General features: G+C 56.0%; 5 protein-coding genes across 5 annotated transcripts; 3 read left to right on the plus strand and 2 right to left on the minus strand.

The window, feature by feature from the left end:
- Positions 1-2,928: 2,928 nt before the first annotated feature.
- Positions 2,929-4,180, minus strand: DCS_01075 (uncharacterized protein; the record flags this gene model as incomplete). The annotated part of the gene is made up of 3 exons (XM_040798410.1): positions 2,929-3,688; positions 3,772-3,869; positions 3,935-4,180. The coding sequence occupies 3 exons, from the start codon at positions 4,178-4,180 to the stop codon at positions 2,929-2,931; spliced, it is 1,104 nt and encodes a 367-aa protein (XP_040659293.1).
- A 7,946-nt stretch (positions 4,181-12,126) lies between these two features.
- DCS_01076 (uncharacterized protein) lies at positions 12,127-13,456 on the plus strand (the record flags this gene model as incomplete). The annotated part of the gene is made up of 7 exons (XM_040798411.1): positions 12,127-12,221; positions 12,282-12,357; positions 12,423-12,888; positions 12,959-12,990; positions 13,055-13,128; positions 13,179-13,294; positions 13,356-13,456. 7 exons carry the CDS (start codon positions 12,127-12,129, stop codon positions 13,454-13,456), a joined length of 960 nt encoding a protein of 319 aa, XP_040659294.1.
- A 2,139-nt stretch (positions 13,457-15,595) lies between these two features.
- Positions 15,596-18,457, plus strand: DCS_01077 (uncharacterized protein; the record flags this gene model as incomplete). The annotated part of the gene is made up of 1 exon (XM_040798412.1): positions 15,596-18,457. The coding sequence occupies one exon, from the start codon at positions 15,596-15,598 to the stop codon at positions 18,455-18,457; it is 2,862 nt and encodes a 953-aa protein (XP_040659295.1).
- Positions 18,458-20,165: 1,708 nt separating this feature from the next.
- Positions 20,166-21,249, plus strand: DCS_01078 (uncharacterized protein; the record flags this gene model as incomplete). Its single annotated transcript, XM_040798413.1, has 2 exons — positions 20,166-20,947; positions 21,018-21,249. 2 exons carry the CDS (start codon positions 20,166-20,168, stop codon positions 21,247-21,249), a joined length of 1,014 nt encoding a protein of 337 aa, XP_040659296.1.
- A 614-nt stretch (positions 21,250-21,863) lies between these two features.
- Positions 21,864-22,537, minus strand: DCS_01079 (DUF718 domain protein; the record flags this gene model as incomplete). The annotated part of the gene is made up of 2 exons (XM_040798414.1): positions 21,864-22,090; positions 22,300-22,537. The coding sequence occupies 2 exons, from the start codon at positions 22,535-22,537 to the stop codon at positions 21,864-21,866; spliced, it is 465 nt and encodes a 154-aa protein (XP_040659297.1).
- Between the last annotated feature and the right edge of the window lie 12 nt (positions 22,538-22,549).

The following is a 22,549-nucleotide window of genomic DNA, read 5'->3' on the forward strand; positions in this document are numbered from 1 at the left end:
ACCGACGGCCACCACACGGCGAGTGGCACGCCTACGGTCGGTCCGTGGACCTTGCGACGGCACGACGCCCAAGCACGGAGCACAGCACATACTCCACCGTCCCAAGTACGCACCACGCCCATGAGCCTGCGCTTCGTCGGGCCGTTGCACGATGCAACGACGAATGGTGCAGCTATCTGTCGCGCGACGGCTGCGCAATCGAAAATTGGAAGACGGCAATGACTACGGCGCCGGCGTGCTCCCACGGCGTACGTACCTGTCCCAGCAAGCACGCGCGTGGGCACAGGCACAAGTACCGGCCCAGCCATCGGATGCATTTGTCAGACGAGTGAGACACCTGCTGACGAAATGCCCAAACGGCGATGCCTCGTACGTGCCACCCACAGGTTTTTTTGGCCGCCCTCGCCGTGGCTTGCTTCTCCTGCCGATAGCTCTGCCGCTGATGGGGCATCGTCCGTCGTGCGGAACGACGATTTGTGGCAACAATGGCGTTCCATGCGAGAAGAAACGCCGATCGATGATGGAACGCCCCCCTCCCCCTCCCCTCCCCTCCCCCCCCTCCTCCTTTCCTCTTCTAATCGTCCATCCATCCATCCATCCATCCATCCATCCACATCCATCCATCGTGCCGTATCCACAGCGGAATTCGCATTCCTCGCTCCCGCACCCTTCGCCGGTGTTCGCCCCACGCCGAGGACGAGAGCAAATGACGGACGACCAGAGAACGACCAAAGGGGGCTCGCCTGGAACGCCACCAGGTGCTGGCTGAAAAGCTTCCGAAGCCTCGCTCCCATATCGCACCGCGCGCGGAACCTATGCTGAGAATCTCCTCTGCGCCTGCTCGCGTGTACCTGCTATCTCGTACAGCACCGTCCCGTGCGGTGCATGTCCACATACCACTGACTAGCATCGACTAATATGCCGAATCGTCTCCGTCTTCGACGCACCGAATGGTAACCACACGGAGGGGGGGGGGGTCCACGGAGCTTGGCAAGTCCCCGAACGCCGGGGCGGCACGCTTCGCAGCGATCTGCACTCGGTACCTAGGTAGGTATGTAAGTACTGTACATGCACAACTACTTGCTGTGCGTGGTATGAATTAATACCAGTTACATCTTCCTTGTGCTCCGTACTCCGTACACCTGCGGAAAACAGTAATACATAATTATACCAAACGAGTACGGTTCTTGTACCTACCGAGTAAGTACGGTTCTTCCACCTACCGAGTACAGTTCTTGTACCTACCAAGTGAGTACAGTTCTTCCACCTACCTGTACCCACCTTCCTTCATGTTCCTGGTTGTCCGTACCCCATGCCGTGTATTCTTCTCGAATTGTTGTTGCGCCCGTCGACTCCCCCCCTTCCCCTCCTAGCTCGATAGATATTTAGGTATTAGCATGTATTCCCAACCGTCTTGAGCGTGCATCGGGTGGTTCGAGTTTTACGTCCAAGGCACACTACACGCATGCGCCATTGGGCTACGACCCCCAGTCGCGACCTTGCTCTCGCTCTTGCGTCATGAGCAAGGGCCGTGCGCCGAATGACGGCTGGGAGCGCGCGCGAGCACAAGTACCTAGTAAGTAGGCACCTGATGGCCTGTACCTAATAGGTACCTGATGGCCTGTACGGCTTACAGTACACGCTGTACCGTCTGGTACTAGTTGGTGCGTAAAGAACGTGCTGGCGTACACCTACAGTGTGGGCTGGTACGGGCCTGCAAGTGCGTACCGTAGGTGCAGGTACAAGCAAGTACATGCGCCGATGGTGTCGAGTGTCGGTAACGTTGATGGTCAGCGTCCTCTATTGTGTCATATATGAGTGCCTGCCGTCATGATATCGTCGTAATTATCCGTCACCATGCTGCGGGCGACCTCACGCGCACCAATGGTCCCCTGCCCCTCGTTGGATCCCTCGTCGTGAGCGTGCAGTGGTCGTGCACCTGTTCTGATCCTGCGCTTGACCGTCGCCTTCTTCCCTGCCCGACACCGCACTCCTCCGAGGGCGAGGGGGAGCGGCAGGGCGGGGAGCCGTGAACCCAACACGGGCGTGCGGAAAGTTCCTTGTCATGACCAAGATGATGACAGACACAACCATCTCGTCGACGTAATCATCCATATCCAACCTATCCATCCGTCTCGTCGAGTGCGAGAACATGGTTGGATCACCGTCGCCGTCCATCTACTTCTCATCATGGCGCCACAGCCTTGACGGGTTGAACAAACGGCAAGCCACTAGCCGATGACGTCTCCCAACAATTTGTCGAGACTCGACCAGCAGCCGCCATGCAGCCGTGAAGCCCTGCAGCTTCGAGGTGCCCCTCCCCTCCCCCCCCCCGCCATCGAGGGGGAAAAAGTCATACTCCGCCATGTCGGACCAAGTCCTCGTTGCCGCGTCTAGAGTTGTCGTAGTTGCCGCGACTCTCTGCGTCGCACAAACGGCGTTTTTGTGCACAGCGCCGCCGCCGCGCACGTGGCATGGAGACAGACTTGGCTGCCATTTCTATTATCCGGCTCCAGCATGGCCAGCTCGGCAATACCTGCTACCTATTGTGTTTCCTGTCATGCGTACTCGTCATCTTTACCATACGAAACCCAAAATGCGTCCCTGCTTCCATCATGGAGCGGGTGCTTCCTTGTCTTGCCTTCCAGTTGCGTCCCTCTATCTCTGATCGAGCCCCCTTTTCGAACGCCAGCCCCGAAAGAGTACAGGGCGCCCCTTGCGTTGCCACCACCAGCACCAGCACCACCCCACTGACCGTCCCAATTTGTCATGCCGTTCGCGCGCTCCCCCACGTACAGTATGTGCAGTGCGTGCATGTGCAATCCGTGCCCGTCATCCATGTGCTCGGTGCCCACTCGTTATGAATCAACGACAAACCCCATCCATGTACGCCACGCACGGGTGCGCCGACCCAAAAAGGCGGCCCTCTCACAGGCGGAGGTCGCCGTCGAAGCCCGAGTAGATCATCGGGTCGCCCATGCCCATCATCACGTCCGGGTTCGAGCTCGCGAGAAAGTCCTGCTTCAGGCCGTACGCCGGGTTCGCCACGTCGACCGGCAGGGATCCGTGGTGGCGCATAAAGGCCATCACGTCGGCCCCCGGCGGCGGCGGCTGCGACTTGCCCTGCGGCACAAAGCTGGACCACGCCTGGAATTCCGGCAGCCCCTGCGAGTCGAGCTCCGTCGTCGGGCTCAGGTCCATGTCCATCGTCGACGTCGTGCCCGTGAAGCTCTGGGGCGAGAGCGTCAAGCTGCTGCTGGCGCCGCCGCCAAAGGCTTGCCGTCGGTAGTCGTGCGAGAGCATGCTCGCCCGCGGCTGCGTGTGCGTGTAGTCCTGCTCGCTGTCCGAGTGGTCCATCTCCGAGTGAGAGTCGCACCCTTCCTTCTGCTGGCCGTGCATGCCGGCGCCGGCCGCTTGGTTCTCCGTCCGAACCTGGCTCCAGAGTTGCCTCTGCAGCTCCCGCAGGTCCACGTCCGTCTCGGGGAACGACATCCGCACCGGAACCTCAATCTCGTTGTTCGGACGGATGCAGCCGAGCTTCTGCGCGATGTTGTGGATCACCGGCAACCCCCGATCGTTGAGTTCCGGCTCGGGCAGCTCCCACGACTGCGCGTTGCGAACCATCGAGTAGAGCTTGTGCACCGTCGCGATGAGGGCGAACTGCGTGTTCTCGAGAACCTCGGCGTACCTGGACTTGCGTCAACACCACCGCGACGACATCGCCCCATCAGAGGGCGCAGGGGACACGAGGGGAGGACGGCGACGACGCACCCTTTCGGTAGCTGCTTGTAATCCACCTTCTTGCGGATCCCGGCCGTGCAGATCATGCCATCGTCCTTGCACCGCTTACACGGGAATTCGCCGTCACACTGCCGCGGCAAACGTTAGATTTCCTCGCTTTCGCCCTGCATCGACTGCCTCGCCGAGTTCCCACCTTGGTCTTCTTCATCCGACACCGCTCGCAAGCTTTCCACACCCGCTTGTGACGGCTGTCTATGCCGGCGGTCACGTTGAGCTGCTCGTGGTGGTGCACCGCCGCCGCGCTCGAGCTGGCTCGCTTGGCCGTTCGGTTCGCTGACTTGGTCGTCTTCTGGCCCGACGTCGACCCAGACGTGTTCTTCCTCGACAGGACGGCCTTGCCGTCCTCGGCCGGTGGTGAAGGTAAATTATGCGAAGCCATGGTCGCTCCGATGACGGGACCGGTCGGCGGAAACGGGCACTTCCGGGCCAGCACCTGACGGGTCGGGGACGGTGAGCCGGGGGGGGGGGGGGAGGGGCAGAAGGGGAGAGAGACGTCGACGATGATGGGGCTCGGTTGTGGGCAGAGGCAGATGTCAAGTTGTCCCACGCGGAGACGATATATCACCGTAGGTAGGCTCGGCTGTATGTTCGACGGACCCAGGCGTTGTGAGAAACGAGTGAGGAGCACGCTACGGGCATTCGATGCTTCGAGGATGGAAGTGTTATATACCGAGCAAGCACTAACGAGCGGGCCGGCCGTGGTCAATCAATGGCTGGCTGAGTCAATGGGCAAGAAGCAGCTTAATAATGTGCTTGTATTGCACGCACAACGGCCCGTCCTTTGTTGTCCAAGCAGGGGGGGTTTGTCGATACGGCAAAACGTAACTAGGTGCAAGTAAGTAGCAGTACTCGGCGGGATGATGTGAGACTCGACGCCATCGATCCATCTGGTCTGTATCTGTACAGATACGGCTGGCGTATTCGTACGTATACAGCAAGTGCAAGTAGACCATAGGTACCGTGCCGTACTGTACGGTGCAGTGCTCGTACCGTACACGACATTATCACACCTCTGGGTTGGTTGGCTCGCCGCCTACCGCTGCACACATGGCAGGTTGGTGCACTATGATGCTAGCCTCTGCATGTGGCCGGTTGCAGGCCCAGGCTGGGGTGGAACCTTGGAGCTACTTTCGTAGCAAGTTCCATACCAGTCCATTCCAGCTCAGCCAGGCCAGGTCGAGCGGAGGTGAAGGCGAAGGCGAGAGGGGGGTGTGGCACTATGAACGGCGCCAGTGTCGTCGAGAGTTTATTATGTCCGAAAGCGCGAGCGCCGACAGGGGATGGAGTGCTCGTATTCGTTGGGACTCGGGAGGGGAGTTGGTGGGCCCGCGGCCATTATTTGCTTTGCCGTCGCCGTCGCTGCCTCCAAACTCCGCCATCGCGTGGTTCGGACTTGGGAGATGCCGACTTTTCGATTTCCGCACGGTTAGTCAACTGTCAACTTGTCACGCCCTGGCTGCGCTGCACGGGAGGGGAGGGGGAGGGGGGGCAGCAGCTCGACGGCGGCCAAGACGCAGCACAAAGGTCCAGCCTTGAATCACCGTGACCCCGACAATGGGTCATTCATGGTGAATGTGTGCATGGTGCATGTTGAACGATGAACGGACGGCGTACTCCATCACCCAAGTGCACACAGATGTCGAGTATACTTGTTCCTACTCCGTTTGGTTGCATGAATGTATGCACATGCCGCATGTGTGGGCGTACTGTCAAAAAATGAGTTCAACCATAACCTATACTTGGCCGCTACCAACCGACGGTCAAGGCTAATTCATCGGCCCCATTGTGGAAAATGATGAAACCGTGCCCCGTAAGAGGATACTTGTCCTCTGTACGGAGTACATCGGACAGTTGCTTCAAAGCAGGAGGGTAGCCGCAACAGCGGCGCGTACACTTGCCATGGTAGCTCAAACCCATTTGCCAAGATGGAGCACTTGCACCAGAGGCAAAAGGTGGCTGACCTCAAACCTGCATAGGCACGGCATGGCTTTCTGGCTGGCAGAAAAGGCCGTAGTCCGTTGAGGGTTACCTCACAGAAGCCGTGCACTGTACGTACTCGTGTGGCACACACATTTGGATGCATCATTATTCGGTAGCTGACGGTCGACATCTGCAAGTGCAGGCGGCAGCTGCACCATGTCGGACGCTATGACGGGAGTTTGAGGAGAGGCCGGCTCGAAGAGGAATGAGGAGAAGAGGAGGGGGAGGAGGTCGAGGAGGAGGACGAGTTACGAGGAGGACGAGGAGGACGAGGAAGAGGAAGAGGAAGAGGGGTGCGAGAGTGAATGGAAAGCGGACAGCAAGAATCCTTGGTCGTCTGCAGCAGTATGGTATAGTGGCCGAAGGCTCCTTCTTTCTGACAACACTGGTGACTCCCCGCCGCCCCCAACCTACTTACTGGACGGTACCAAGTCCATGGTACAGCATGGTGGGTGTCTCGATACCTAGTACTACTCTACGTGACACTACAATTACATGTACATGTAGTCCACGTACGGGTTCTCAGTACACCAAGGGAACGCGTTTGGTGCCGGGATGTGCCAATAATTTTCACATGTACTTACAAGCGCCTATACTATTTGTATCTCTTTCTGTACTTGGATAGCCTTTGATAGTGCCTTGAACGTATCACATCGGCGCACCTACGGATGAGGCGTGGGCGGAGCCTCGATTTACCCAGATTTCATTCATCCATATCATCTCGACAAGATCGTTGGCGCGCACTGGCTTTGTCTCCCTGGCAATGTCTAGTCTAGCACCTCATAACCTGGGCACAATTGCGTGACTGCTCGTGGGGTATGGTGCACGATGCAGTTGGGGTGCTTGTCAGTCAGCCATGGAGAAGGGTTCGGGCGACCGTTGCCGCTGCGCTGGCGATGTCTGCAGGTACCAACTTCACTTGGTTATTCTCCGCACCAAAAACCTAGTGCTGCATTGGCACTCGTAGCTTCGTTTGTCGGCGCTGAGATGGAAAGCTCATTCCGTGCCTGCACGTACCAACTCGGTGCCCACATGTACCACCAAGGCGCTCAAAGTATCACCAATTGGGTCTTGGGTATGTGGGAACTGCCACGAGGGTGCATACAAGCACCGATGCAAGTGATAATCCCCGTGATACGAATCTGGTGCAGAGCACTCCCTGCTCCGTGCACTTGTACAAGTTACGGACGTGGCATATGAATACTATCCGTCGGCCATTTGTGCGTACGTACGGCAACTGCACGGCAAAGAGTCACCAACCCCACAGACCAAACCAGAACTTGCTGCTGTACATGTAGGTGCAAGTTTGTATTCGCGAGTACGTGCAGCACATGTACGCCTACGGATGGTGCCGGCACGTCAAGTACAGTATTGACTGGCGTGCGCGTCACACGCGGTGCAGGACAGGTACATGTGCATGCGCGTGCAATGCAAGAACGTGCACATGTGACTGATCCGGATCGCCATTGACATAATGGATTCGGGTGCATCGGAGAATCGAGGATAAGCTGGCCATTATTTGAAGCTTCTTCCGCCGAATCAATGCGCACGTAGGTGTACGTGCACATGTACATGCAGGCACATGTAAATGCGTGCGCGTGCTTGTCAACGCATGTACTTTGCAGGTTTTTTTTTGGCACGCACCATCCGATGATGGGACCGATGACATCAGCGGAGACGGCTGCTGCTATCCTGTCGATTGTCAGCAGTGCACCTTTTGTCTGGCAGTTTTGAATGGCAGTTTTGTTAGAGCAGCTTGGATGCCCACTAATGGCCGAGAAACACCAAAAGAACCCAGGTCAGTTGCTGCTTCGTGTCGGGGAATTGACATGGCACGTTGCCATCAGCAAATATTTCGTAAATGCAGGCACACACTCTCCGACGAACAACTCGTTCGTACCCTCACGTTGCACGTCAAGCAAGATGCACAAAGAGACCGTACGAGCGAACCACGGACACGGCCGCTAGGTTCGAGAGCTGCTGCTAGTGGCGCCAAAGTAAGCATAGCAGCGTCATAACGTCTAGAACAAAGGCACCGAGTATGTACCTTCCATGGACTAAGTTCGGGGCAAGCCACGAGTCCGCCAAGGTCCCTCGCGTCAAACGTTATTCATCTTGGCCAGAAGCTCGCACACGTGTCTCTTTGAGCCTCTAACCGGATTTTATACCCTCGCAAATCTTCTCCCGGAGTGGGTATGCGGACCGGACTGTAGGAGGATAGGGCCTCGTGCTATATTAGTCCCTGGTACTCCGAACCGCAAGCACTTGTCGGTGTCGCATGTCACTGGTGGAGGTGCAGCAGGCGCCGCCACGGGCCTGTGACCCATCTCTCGCCGTCCCTTCGTCCGATAACACGCCGTGCGCAGAGCAGGCAGCACGTAACTAGCACAGTAATCAAGATAGCATCGAACGCAGCGGCCATCGTTTCTGTACGATGTGAGTGGATAGGCGGGAGAGCCGGGGAAAAATATGAAGAAAGAGGGCGGGAACCGTGGCGACGCTCCATGGCAGCGCCAACTCCAAACTCCAAAGTCCCGAATGCGACCCCGATCGGCAATGAAATGAGTTCTTAGCCATCGCCCCCAACGTCCGGGAATAAGGCCAAGTACGACCCCTGAGCGCCGTTTGTGGGTGCCTGTCCTTCGGGGTGGGGCGTCCATGGTCCTAGACCAAAGTTGGCCCTGTCGATCGGGGGACGGAGTTCGCATGTGGACAACGAGGACGGAGAACCGAGTACGGCACACGCAATGGTCACGATGTTGAGTCGCTCGGCTTGTCGCCCGTTCCGACTTTACCCGCCTACTAGACGTTCCTGCACTTGCTCCTCTGGCGGGCGGAGTCGCATCCAGCCACCCAGCGCGAAAGGGCCGTCTCCGTTCTCGATGCCTCCACCGAGCAACCTCGGGTTGGATGTGGATTGATGACAGTATCGAGCTTCCTGCCGTGGATCAGAAATAGTTTTTCCGCTGCGTTGCTGTCCTTTTCCCACCATTGCCGTTGGACCGGATTTTGTCCCAGCCCAACTCGGCACTTGTGCGATTAGTGTATGAATGGATCCAGGGACACATTTCCTGGCCGCGTCCATGTACGTAGATTTGAAGGCGGCACCAAGCCGCCGAAAGAAACTCCACCGGACTTTCTGACCAAGGTGGCGGCGCTTCAGACGCCGTCGGCGGCTTCACAAAGATGCGCCATACCCGTTAATAGGCCTGAGGGATATGCACGCGAGGGATGAGACTCCGTCGAGCTGACGGAGTGGCCGCCCGGTCGACCACCTTCGGGGACCGCGGCGTTTCGGACTCCGGACGCCGCCCGGCATCTTCCCGCTGGCGAATGGGCACTCATTCCCGTCGCCCTTGTTCGTCCACCATCATGTCTCATGCCTCGGCGCCATCAAGGAATCGAGTAGGGCTGACGGCAGCGTGCGGCAAATACCTTGCGCGTGACACTCGCCATTGTGCGAGATGCCATTCGTACCAGGTAGATGGAGAACGAGCAGGTGGGCGCCAATCTGTAAAAGCACGTCAGTTGGCTGAGAAAGTCCGTTGGGAGGGGGCAATGAATGCTGCTCGTGCCGAACACCTTGCGCGTCCTTCCACAATGCCGGTGCTACTTGTTCCTAGCATCCTGATCGATTGGTTGCCGAGCCATGACTCAATGTTCCTGCCATCGTCATCCTTTTGCTTTTTCCTTCCCCTTCCCATTATTTTCTTGCGTCGCTCTTCTTTCCTTCTGTAGCATTCTTGGCGCATCGCTTCCGGCCTGCACACCCCCTCCATCTCTCTCCCCATCTCTCCCCCATCTCCGCGCATCTCCGGCCCTCCTCCATAGTCCTTCATTGGCTGGCGACAGAGGAGGGAGCGATGGATGGCCCCAAGTGAGTGTGCGGAAGGCGAGACGGGACAGCATGTGGTGTGATGTCGCCTTCACTGACGTTGGCATTCGAACCGGGCTCAGATGGCGGACGTGTTCGTACATGTGCGTAGGCACCAGTCCAGATATACTGGTACCACTATACAAGGAATCATTACTGCGTACCGGGTATTATGTATCTATGAGAACTTGATTCTTCGGAAAATTGCGTCGCCGAAGGCCCTGTCCGGAATATTGCTCGCCGACGATCCGTCGAGCAATTGACCACCAAGCCGAGCCATGCTGCTGCCAGCCTGCCGCCAGCCTGCTCTCGCCGCCAGCCTGCTACCTGTTATTATCCCGCACTGCCAAAATAAATAAAAACCGCTCATGCTGTGACGGATACCGCACGGGGGCACAAAACAGATTCAGGCGAATATTTTCTGACGAGTGCGCCGGCAGTGTTCTGACGATGATGGATTCGACAATGCTTCGCAGCCGTATTCCCGAGCCACCACCTCTGTGTTCTTCCACCATTCCATGCTGTCAGGCATGACCTGAGGCCTTGAATGCTCTGATCGGTTTTGGGCAGCAAATCATTCCAAACAACTCTGATACCTGATCTGAATGACAGGTTTCTAATCCCGCTTTCCGCTTTCCGTCCGTTGTTCATATCTGAAAATTTCGGCATCGTGGAGCATACCGCCATTGCTTATTATCGACACAATATCATTCCTAGTGTTTGCCAAAGGAATAAAACGCATCGCTCATATTCACGGCCGAACGAACTCATTGCCATGCAAAATTAAAAAATAAGTAAAACCTTTTTTAACTTGAGAGGCCAACCAGGACACGGCGACCAATGCGCCTTGGTAGTCTGCAGGCTTGTGCCATTTCTCCAATTTCTTTTGTACTATGGTCTTGAATATCAAGCCCTGAAGCCAGAGCGGCAGCCACTTGGCGCTGGTCGCTGCAGCTGTCGAGGTTCTCGAGTTATATCAAGATGATGAAAAAAAGCATTACATAAATCTATCAGCCGAAATCCAAACGAAAAATATTTCAGCAGAGCTTGGAGACCCCCGCAGTTTGGAGCACTTCCACATAACGACGGAGTAGCAAATGAGGGACAAAGTACGAGGAGCGTTGCACTGGGCCTGGTCACACGAAAGTAATGAGCTATTCGTACTCTCTGTGTGGGCTGGAAGAATGACCTGTCCAGCTTGTCGTTGCTGCAACGAACCGCTGGTTCCCATCCAAGAGGGGCGATGCGGAGGAATCTCTGCCGGCAACAGTAAACAAGTTCGAAACCTTGCCAGACCCAGGAAATGAAGTTGTAGCAGAATATGCATGCCTCTATTAGTGACTTCTGACAAGAGATTTGAGCCAATCGCGTCCAAAAGCACTGCAATCAATATGCCCTCAAGGACCCGATCAAATATGCAGTCGCGATTTGTAACCTTGCGGATACCGGGATTTATTCGCTCTTGGTTTCGTCTCAGAGAAACACCGCACGGACCTTGATATACCGCAACATCGAACCACGGTCGCAGAAACGGGACGCCAATGGAAGCAATGCATTACGCGAGCATGCAGTAGAGGCGTCGGTCACCACGCTCGAGTCGCGAGCTTATCTCTTCAATTGCAGCAAGCAGCTTGCTCAGCAGTTGCAAGTCCGCACCGTCATCAAAGTCAAATTCCTGCCAACTGTTCATTGTTTGAAGACAGCGGCCTTCCTCCCTAATTTTGGTCTGGCTCGCAACGACGAACGTCGTCACACGAAGCGGGGCCTCTATGAAGTCGTACGCCAAGACCTATTTGTAGAATTTATTAGGGGTCCAGTATGCGTGGTGTGGGGCTGGCAATACTTGGATACTGCTTGTAATATGTTACTCTGGACAGTCGGAAGGTAAATAAATAGTTGTACATGGCAGCTACTTGCACTCCGTACTCCGTACGGAGTGATAAATAAGTGAACAGGCACGGAATTCTTGTAGGTGTACTTCTCACTTATTTAGTATTACTGTGGACGAACTGTACAGTAAGTAATACTCTGTACTCCGTAACGTGCCTGTAAATACTGCACCTGCACATGCTGTACCTTCGCCGCGCTTGTGTGTATGTCTTCAGAGTATTTTGAATGGTCACCTGATTTACTCGTAAACCCAAACCGTTTATCTCGCAACACTTGTACTCCCAAGTAAATTTGGTTGTTGTCTTTTCCCCCAATGCAGCCATCCCTTCCACGCGCCTCTGGACTCGGCTTGTTCATCAGTTGAAGCTTGCTATGACGTCAGTACAATCATCATCCTTACGTAATCGCCTTAATGGTCGTGAGTGTCAATCCGGCTTGTGGAAGGAGATCACGAGCTTGTCGACTTCTCAACCCCATCACTTGACCCTGCAGGCTTCATTTCTCCGTCTTCACCGTCGTATCGACCTCTCGTCTTGTTAAAGTTCCATTATTCTGCACCCGAACCCATCTGAGTTGACGCAATGTCACAAACGAGCGGAGCTGCGCCAGACGACGTGGCCAGGTCTCGAAAGAGTCGCGCCATCAACTCAGTCACCAAACAAGCGCAGGAAGTCCTGTATGAATTGCCAATTGCGTTTCCGAATTTCCTTGCCACAGCTAACCTGACCCGACCCAGCAAAGAAGATTACGAAAAAGCCAGGAATGTCGCGTTTGCTGCGCTCAAGAGTCGAGCATACCTCTACCCGATCAAGGCATCATCAACCCCCCCTGCTCGTTTTCAATGGCGCGTATACAAGTCTGACCGATGTTGCGCCAGGGTGTCGTATATTTCCTCACCCACCGCTCACTATGGAAGCCCTTCACCTCTTGCCTTCTGCCGTATCTCACCCTCTCCGCCACCGTCATCGGCATCATGTTTGCCTTCACCTACATCCCGCAACTGGCCGTCCTCGTCTTTGTCAACAGTCCCTTTGCCGTCATATCGACGGTGCTTCTCGTCTTGAACGAGTCCTCAGCAATAACAAACGTCGTCTCCCGCGTCTGGATACTGCATGACGCACTGCTTGATACCTTTGACGGCACACTCGTCGCTCGTGACGCAACCGCCGTCGTCAGGGAAGGGCGTGAGATTAAAGCAGGAAGCGATCCTCTGCAGCGACTGGGAAAAGTACTAAAGAGCCCCCTGGTAAAGTTGGGACCAAAGGCCGTGGTTCGCTACCTCATGTACCTACCCTTGAACTTCATCCCTGTTGTGGGCACCGTCATCTTCATCCTTCTCCAGGGTATGGTAGTCCGTCACCGGGGGATGATTCCACCTAGCTTCCGAGCACCATCTCGCTAACGCCAATCTAGGTCGCAACCGGGGCAAACTTGTTCACAGTCGCGTATGATGTCTCCTCGCCTCCCGTTTCCTGAAACTTGAACAGACTGACGTGCCTCTCCCCAAAGTACTTTCAACTCAAGAAGTGGTCGAGCTCTCAGCGCTCAGATTGGCTTCATAAGCACACTGGCCCATACACATCGTATGTTCAGCACCCTTATCTGGTCCGATTACACTCGACTGTCATGCTAGAGCGCCACCGGAGCCTGCCTCTCGCTTGCTAACTCCTCCCCTCAGCTTCGGCCTGGTGGCTACGCTCCTTGAGATGATCCCGCTCGCCTCCATGTTTTTCACCTACACGAACACGGGTAAGAGCCGTTTGATTCGCTTCATCGGCCATTCCCGTCGCTATTGCTGATGATTCACTAGTCGGGGCGGCGCTATGGGCTGCGGATATCGAGGCGCTCAATACCTCCATGACACATGACACGGCGCCGAACCTGCGGGCGGCTGCGAAAAAGCTTGACTGAACCTAGCTTGCCACCTCCACCGCGCCTGCATCTGCTCGGTGAGAAAGGAGCTGGCATGAATTGGGAAGGGGAGAGGCCTCATCGATAGTAACACCTGGCCCGAAATGGATGACGTGTTTGTTCTCTAGGCGGAAACACCCATTTCAGGAAACGAGTGACTGCGAGGAGGCGAGGAAGCCCAAACCGGAAACGAGTGAATGCTTCTGGCACGCTGCATGACCTCGCGAAATAGATGCCATGTCTTGATCGTACGAATTCAGCCAGTCGCCCTTGTCTCGTCGATGCCACATGCAGGTTAACGGGGAGCCATTCGCCTGTTTGCTGCAGTCGAGCCGGTGGCAACAACGCACACGAACCGGTGACACGAACGTCGGTTCAATGCACCATGGATCGGCTCGGGACCGGCGCGGCATGAATGGCTTCGTGCGACGGGCGCCCCAGCCACTTCGCACTCAATGTTGCCTTGTATCATCTCTCTCGCTGGGAGATCGTCAGTCAACAATGGGCATCGAACCAGGAGGAGCCTCAGTCGAGTTCGGCAATGGAGGACAGACGATGCAATATGGAGTCGCTCCTTCGCCAAATGATGGCTCCTATTGCACCATGAACACTTTCAGGAATAGACATGGATACGTCACGTCACACTGAACATATCATCCTCGGAGCAACGGGGAGAGCTGCCGAGCGCGATCCATCCGGAAGGATACACATGTACTGAGTGTGTTTGATCGAGTGAGGCGTGAGGCGTCTGGGAAACGGACGGTGCAAGTTAAGTATCATCTGGATTGTACTCAGCAGCGCGTCCCGATGAATATTTTGCACAAGCTCATGAACCAGGTCCACCGCAAGTAGCTGTGACACCGTTACAGGACAGGTCTCACACGAAAAGGGCATTGATGCTGGAGTGAAACGACGAGTGATGCTGAGCGAGACATGTCCGCAGCAGATAAACGAGCCATGTTCGTCTGGGGCAGCTACTTCTTACCCTCACCCTCTCGGCGAGAGACATGAGCACCCTGTTCAGCCTTCGTTTCGCCCACGGACCGACAACACGCAGTTCAGTTGAGCCGCTCCAGGTGATACCATCAAAATCGAAGATTCCCTTCATTTCCCCTGCCGGCACGTTCGGCAGTAATATTGGTGTTGCGCTGGTTGAAGCGAGCTGGAGGCAGCAAACAGCAGAGACGAAGGAGGGAGACGGAAAGGAATGGATAGGTAGCAAGGCGGGCTCGTGCCGCCACAAGCTGACTATGATTTAAACTTATGCCGCAATCAAGCCGACATCTGCATCACGACTGCCTCGCCATGCTCCTGCCTTTTCATTAGCTGGTGATGCCTGCGTCTTGCCCTCCCCACCTCCCCCCCTGGACGCCTTCTTCGCCTGCTATGTTCTTCCCATCGCCATCAGCCGCATATGTCTTCTTCTTTATTCCTATCCTATTCCTGTCTTTCTGCACACTGCCTACTTTTGTGCTTTACCTCTTACCTGAGAGACGATCTCTCTCTCGCAACATCTTACGCGACCGAGCGGCGGCCGCTTCATTGCTTGCTCTCTTTCCGTCGGGTCCAGGCATTGTTATATCCTCGAAACCTTTGGATATCCGTCCTCAATACTATCCACCTATTCATCGAGAGCAGGCAAGTATTCGCACCAGTTCCAAGACAAAATGTGATGAAATGAATGTTAATATTTGTCAGCACTTCTATTGTAACTTGCATCATGCGGCGATCAACATCTGCTATCCACCCTGTTACCGTTCCGACATTCCTAGTATTCCTTTGCCTCTCCGGCACTCTTGCCGAGTTCGGCCCTCAACATGACCGCGAGAGCCTGCCGATTCGGACCATTCACTTGGCCGCGCGCGACTTGCCACCCGACTATTATGGTGACCCGAGAAAAACCTACGGATATCCACCACCATACGAGTTCGACCCATCCACCTCTGATAGTAGCACCGCTTATTCCTCAGCCTGTACGTGCGGTCTCGTTCGTTATTCATAGTAGACTAATTCTCTCCAGATACTCCACCGGAAGAATCGTCTGATTCAACGCTTGCCACCACAACCGTCTCGAATCCTGGCCAAGGTTCCGGGACAACCACGAGCAACGCCCCGAACAGAACGAGCAGCACACCCGACATGGCGGCAACCGAATCATCACTCGCAGTTACAAAATCGACAGGTCCTGCTTCGGATTCCCTGACCACAAAAGTATTTGCGACAACATCTCGAAGATTGCCCATGGAAGGGGCGCCAAGTGTATCGAGTCCATCAGGGAATTCTACCACGTTGAGTAGTTTCTCAAGTCTAACTTATTCAGTTTCGACTCCAACCACGTCGAGTGACCAGAGCACAACGCATGATTCCATGACCCGTGCCATTTCCACCTCTGACTCCGCTTCGACCACCACTACATCTGGCTTCTCCAGCTCTCGAGATACGGCATCATCGTTAGCCTTGACGGATCCAGGCTCGCAAAGCACGTACAGCTCATCAACCCCTTCACAGGAAAGCGTTATTACTACAACGAAGGGAGGACTTGTCCCAAGCCCAATTCTCAGCGGACCAACGTCTGTTCTGGCCAATTATACCACATGGCCTTCAACTACCGTGGATATTGGGACTGAGACGGTGCCTCCGTCAAGCTCCTCTTCAATATTCGATGGCTCCGCACTTCCCATACCTGGCCACTTGTCTTCTGTGACGTCTTGGACGTCAATTCAGGACGAGGTTCCCGCGCCAACTACAGCTAGCTTGCTCTCGACCTCGGACAGTTCCGCTCAACTCGAGCCCCCCGGCACGCGTTCGACAATGTGGACAAGTTTCGGAAACTCTTCCACTGCATTTCTGGGGACCGGTACTTCAACGAGATCGACGCCCATCGGAACAGGAGTCACAACAAGGTTGGGAGACACGGAACCGACCGATACACTCTCCACTCTGACGCAAAGGAAGGCGACCAGTACATCCGTGGCGGCCTTGCCGTCCTCATCCACCCAGATATTAAAGCTTACATCCACTCTCAGCAGCCATGGAAACCCTCTGCCCTCAGAATCGACTTGGCCAAGCTTGCATCGACCGGGAACCCAGTCTACCATGTCATGGGTAAATTCTACCAACCCGGGGGAGACTGGCGGCTACACAACGAAATCTACTGTCGCACTCTCGACCGTCCTCATCCCCGAGAGCCTGTCCACGACGTCCACTTGGAAACCTTCCAAGAATTCAACCTCAACCTCAACCGCAACCTCGAGTTCCTGGAATTTTTCATCTGGATACCTCTCACGAACCATTACCTCTATCCCTACGAACTCGTCACGTATGCCTGATGGGTCAGTTTCGGCGACAAATGCCACCGGCTCGTATCCTCATGGTCCGACCATTATTGCTCCCGCTCCCGTATTCACCAGGCCGTCGAATTTCACAACCGTCTCTGGCCCAACGGCCCCTCCTGGTGATCATTGGCTCACAACAACGGCGGAGGATTCTGTGACTTATGGTGGCTCTGAGCTGCAAACAAGTTCGAGCGCAACTTTCATTCGCAACAGCGGTGCCCTCATAACACCGGGAAGGTCGCCCTCCTACCGCAATTCGACCTCGAGCCTGCTGGCCACTTGGTCAGAAATTTCGAGCGATTTGGGGACAAGCACGACCACTCCTCATTCCCAACTCGGTCATAGCAGCATTTCCAGTAGAGTTGTAACTACTGCACCATCAACCACTGTCACACATTCACCCTCATACGCTTCGACTGTAATCACCATGGGTCCGCGGTCGACATCCAGACCAGACGTGGATACGAGACCTGTGGTATCCACCACGATTGCCAGCGGGCCGCCATATCCCACACACAACTCAACTCGGAGTATCCGAGAAACAGATGAGGCTTCCGGAAGCAGCGGGACAGCGCCTCGTTCGACAAGATGGACCGAGACCACGCGAGCTCCATCTGGGCCATGGCGAAGTTCGAGCTTGCCCTCACGGAGCGAGACTGCGCCGTTCCCAATCTCCTCGAACTCGACAGCGTCGCACCCGACAGTAATCGGTTCATCCATTGCGCACTCGTTTGGACCCGGTGTGCCTCCGACTTGGACGACAGTTGTTACCGCCACTAGGCACAACTCGACAGGTATGGAGACTCTCCCGAAGAGTGTCACATCCATCCTCACTCCGTTCCCTGCGTCCTCAGACCCGACGAGCTCGACATCGACTTCTACGAGCAGCCTTGCCAAGTCCAGCACGGATATGGCAGAGTCGGCGATATCGTTGCGAACGAGCCGCAATGGCACTTCATCCGCGAGACTCAATTCGAGGACAATGACTTTGCCGCGGTGGACGAATAGTAGCACGGAACCGCCATCAACCACGTTTTCGCTTGGCACGATAACCTGGACCCGAGACAGTACGGCACAGGTTACCTCGACGTCCTGGTCTCGCGTTGAACCCATGCCAACGACTTTGCCAGATGAAAACACCCGCACGACGGCGTATCAGACCATTCCTGCCAACTCTTCGGTGACCGATGTTACAGACCCAGGTTGGACGACAATTTTCACGTATTCGTCGCAGCAAGTCTCGAGAGATAACTCGACGAGGAGCCGTGCAAGGAAAGAAAGCGGAAGTCGGTCTGCTCCGAGAGAGACTCCTGCCCGATGGCACAATGCGACTGCCACAGCAACCTCGACATTGTCTGGGAGTGGCAGCAGCAGCATGCGCATGCGTACGAGGACCACGGGCGACGGCACGGCCTGCACGCACGAGGTCGTGCATACTTACCCGGCTCAGGAAAGCACCAGTATCGTAGTACCGTGCACAACGATTGTGGCTGGTCTGGCGACATCCACAAGCTGCGCCGACATGTCATCCGAGGCTGGCTCACCGGGTTCTACGCATTGTCACTCTTCGCTGTGCGCCATAACGAGCAGGACCAACATCTACAGTAGAGTGTCGTCCACTCCGTCGACATGGAATTGTTTGTTGCATGACAGCGCGCCGGCATAATTCGAGCGAAGCTGACGAGAGACAGACACAACCTCGAAAGCCCAGCGGCTTCCCACGACGTTCGAGACGTCGACGGTGCAGAGCAAGTCCCTTCCCCGTATGTCTGATGCTAATTCACACAGGCCCGTCGGCTGAACTGCTGCCAGAAACGCACTTACCGGACAACGCCAACTATCCATGGGGTGGAGATTCGCCCGTTCACCGACACCAAAACGTAACGGAGCTTGGCGAAGGCATCGTCAACGGCAAGGCACCACAGGACGCCGGGACGGCGTTGCCGAGGAGGACGAGAATCTTTGATAGACTGAAGATTCTGTGGCAAGGAATGGTTTGATCCTCGGATTGGAGAGCACGCAGATTCGCCTTTATTGATGCCCACGAGGCGGCTCATGGCTTGACTTGTTGCATGCCGCTCGTCGCCGACCCAACGTCGAGCGCTGTTTGTTGGACCGCCAAGCCTATGCCAAGGGGCCTGGCAGGAGCAGCAAATAAATGGGCGACGTTCATCCCTTTACCTTGACCAGCGAGAGGTTAATTTGCTAGGAGGCTGCTACAATGCTACGAGTTTGAAGAGCTGCCACCGTTGACAATGGCGTGCAAGGAAGGCTACGGCTTCCCGTTTGCACAGGCACACTTACTTGTGCACGCACCCGTACAAAGAGTACTACCATTGGTAACGTGCCACGGTCGGAATACGTACAGACATCAACTTGCCACTCCAATTACATGGTGGATGACTTATGGTAGCAGGCCTCGAATGTCGTCGAGAAGTACTTGCACGTACTTGCAAGTTGGTTACGCTGGTGCGTGGAATGCGGCAGTCGACAACGTGCACGTGATGCTAATACAAGCTATCTATGGATCTTGGTGGGTATGCTGGGGCGATACTTCGTAAGTACGTACTGCTCATACGACGAGGTACGGCGGTACGAGTTGAGGTAGTTGTACATGGGGAGAGGTAGCTGCCCGGCGAGTGCGGGTGGATTTGTACAAAGGATGCATGTTCCTTTCTTGGCGACCTGAATGCGGAAATCGCGCTAACGAGCAACAGGCCGACTCCACAAGGGGTGGTACGGGGTGCTCGATCTGTTCTCCGAACCAGACGTCAGCGTTTATGCCATGGCCCCATTGTATCCCCCACTAGGGGTTCGCGACCCAGCGCTGGGAGGGTGTAAAAATTAATGGGACAGTTGGGACAGCTGGGGGGTCCGTTTTGCAGGTCTGCATCGATACGTGTCGACCTCTTTTTTTCTCTTCCACATCGCCACAAGTCCCGAAAGGGAGTGGGTTAAGTGACTTAACCGATACGAGTCGAATAGTGCAAGTTAGTGTACGGAACACACAAGGCAGGTACACCAACTCTGTACTTACTGTACTTCTACAGTACACCAGCAGTCACACTGACTGTAAGTACCTACCTAGTACTTCGTAGTTGTACAGTGCAGGCATACATTACAGCACGCACTCCGTACTTCGTACAGCGTACTCCGTATTACTCCATACACACATACAGTACACCACCCACTGTACGGAGCACAGAGTAGAGTACGTACGCCTCCTCCATTCTTGCCACGCCAGAGACACTTTCCCTTTCCCCCCCGTTCATCCTCCCCTCCGAAGACAACAATCGGAGATCTCGTCAACCTACCAAAGCATCTCTTCCCGTCATCGACGACATCAGATCCATCGATTCCGGCCATCACTCGCCATGTTGTTCAAGCCGCTTGCTCTCGCGGCCACGGCTGCTGCATTCCTTCTCGTCCCCGAAGCATCCGACACGGCCAAACGGGTTGCCAAGGCGCTCCCCGTGCCGCCAGCAGGGCTCTCGATCCCGCCAACGGCACTCTCGCAGAGCCTGACGGTGCCCTGCCGGCAGTGCAAGCACAAGAACAGCCAGCTGCAGCTGGATCTGGAGGTGGTGGATGGGTCGAAGCTGCAGCTCAACGGCTTCGAGCTGTACCCCCACGCGGACCCGTGGAACGGCGACTTGACGGCCGTCGTCATCAAGGATGACGGCGAGGAGAAGAAGCAGAGGCTCGGCTACAGCCTGGCCATCCTGCCCGGGCCCACGGACGAGGATCTGCAGATGCAGCTCATCACGATTGAGCTGAGGGTCATCGAGGTTGGCAGTCGATTTGTCAACGACATCCCCATCGTCAGAGTTCAGCTTGTCAAGGCGGAGGAGACCAAGGAGATTGTCATCGGCAACATCTCCTTCAAGGAAACGCCGCAGAGCTGCCGAAGAATGTGGTGCCGAGCCAGACAATCGGTCTTGGCCATTCTCAAGTCCATCAGAAAGGGCAAGGGCTGTGGCGGCATTCGGGGCCATGGGCACAGGAAGCCCGATTTCAGCAGGGCCGAGGCGGATAAGCAGATGGCCGAGCACTTTCGCCAGCAGCGCCATGGCTGGTGCAGGTTCATCAAGGACCTCGCCGCGCACATTGTCCTCCCGGTGCTCATGGGAATCACAGCCGGCGTTGGTGTCGCCTTGTACGTCTCGACCTCCCCACCCCTCCCCACGGCAGGAAAGCACCCGAGGTTGCTGACGAGGACACGATAGGTTTGCCATGCTTGTCTGCAGCGTCACCGTCCGCCTGACCCGCACCGTCCTCCGATCGCGTGCCGGCGCTCGTTTCTGCCCCAAGATGCAGAACCTGTCGATGGAGCGCAAGGCCGACTGCGAAAAGCTCGGCCTCATGGAGGACGGCGAGGCGGCACACGAGGAGCCCCCGCCGCGGTACCGGGACGACGACTCCAGCAGTGGAGCCGAAGCGCACACGAAAGTCGTGTAAGTAGACGCTGGTCGCGGTCATGCTAGGGGTGTCTCGGGTCGTTCAGAGTATGAAGGACCCGATGTATAGAAGTCTCGTCGGAAACTCGTGCGCGTTTCAGAGCACGAAAGGGGAATACTCGCGCTTGCCCACGCCGATGGGTCACGTTGGTTACCGTTACCTCGTTGCGTTACCTGGTCGGGGGCAGATGTTGGCATCGCCGTCCTCTCATTGGCTATGCATCATTGATTGCAGCGTTTCATGAAATAGGTACTGTCGTTTGTGGCAGACACGCTCATTATGGCAATGGCAATCAGCAGCACATAAAATCCCCCCTCTCTCCTCTCGCAACCGTGGACCCTCTCCTCTGTGCCATGCACGCTCGAGGTATTTTCTTTTTGGCGGCTACTGATCTTGTTTGTCTATTATTGTGCGGTGCTTCACACTTTTAGGTAGCGTTCGACGGAATGTGCCTGCTCCGCCGTTGTTCCACGCGCGCAACCACATCCGCATGCGACGCTTTCGTCGCTGCATGGCGAGAAGCGTGCCGGCCTGGACTCCTCCTACGTATCCTCCAGGTGGGTCGCCCTCCCTTGCCGGTGCCGTGATGCATGTCGAGGAGTGCACGGCATGCATCAGGCCTGGTAAAAGACCTCCTCCATGGGCCGCCACCAGGTCGGCGTACCGGCCTCGGAGCTCGTGGCGCCATCGACGAGGGACTCCTGGAAGCCGTCGGTCATTTTCCACCACTCGCGGACCTTGGGGTTCTCGGCCATGCGCTGCATGTCGCCGGCGTAGTCGTAGCCGATGTACCTGAATGAGGAAAACAGCAGGCTGGTCTTGTCGTCGTACCAGATGCTGTCTGCCCGAGAGGGGGCCGAGGGAGGCCGAGATTAGCCTGGTCCTTGCTTTGGGTCTGGGGAAAAGCCGGGGCGAGCACAGCACGCTCGTATGGAGAAGCCGGGAGCACCGAGTGCTCATTCTCTCTTATATCCTTGGCTTTCCTTCCGATTCACCCTCTCCCATCGGGAGGCACGGCGGGGGAGGTGCGGAGGGGGCAGGAAAGCTCACAGTCTTCGAGGCCGCAGCCCTTGATCTGCTTGGCCACCTCGGGCCAGATGTTGGCGTGGCAAGCTTTGTAGGCGTCGTAGCAGGCGGGCTTGAGCCGGATGACTTGGCCGAAGCGCCGACCCGGGTTCTTGGTGCGCGTCGTCGTCGACCCCGATCGTTGCAGTGATGCGTTCTCGGTAACGGGCGAGAATGGAGGCGACTGGGGCTGATCAGAAGTTGGCGACTGGGGCTGCCACATGATGGATGATGC

Source organism: Drechmeria coniospora, chromosome 01, assembly GCF_001625195.1.
Source record: "Drechmeria coniospora strain ARSEF 6962 chromosome 01, whole genome shotgun sequence".
Taxonomy (NCBI): Eukaryota; Fungi; Ascomycota; class Sordariomycetes; order Hypocreales; family Ophiocordycipitaceae; genus Drechmeria; species Drechmeria coniospora.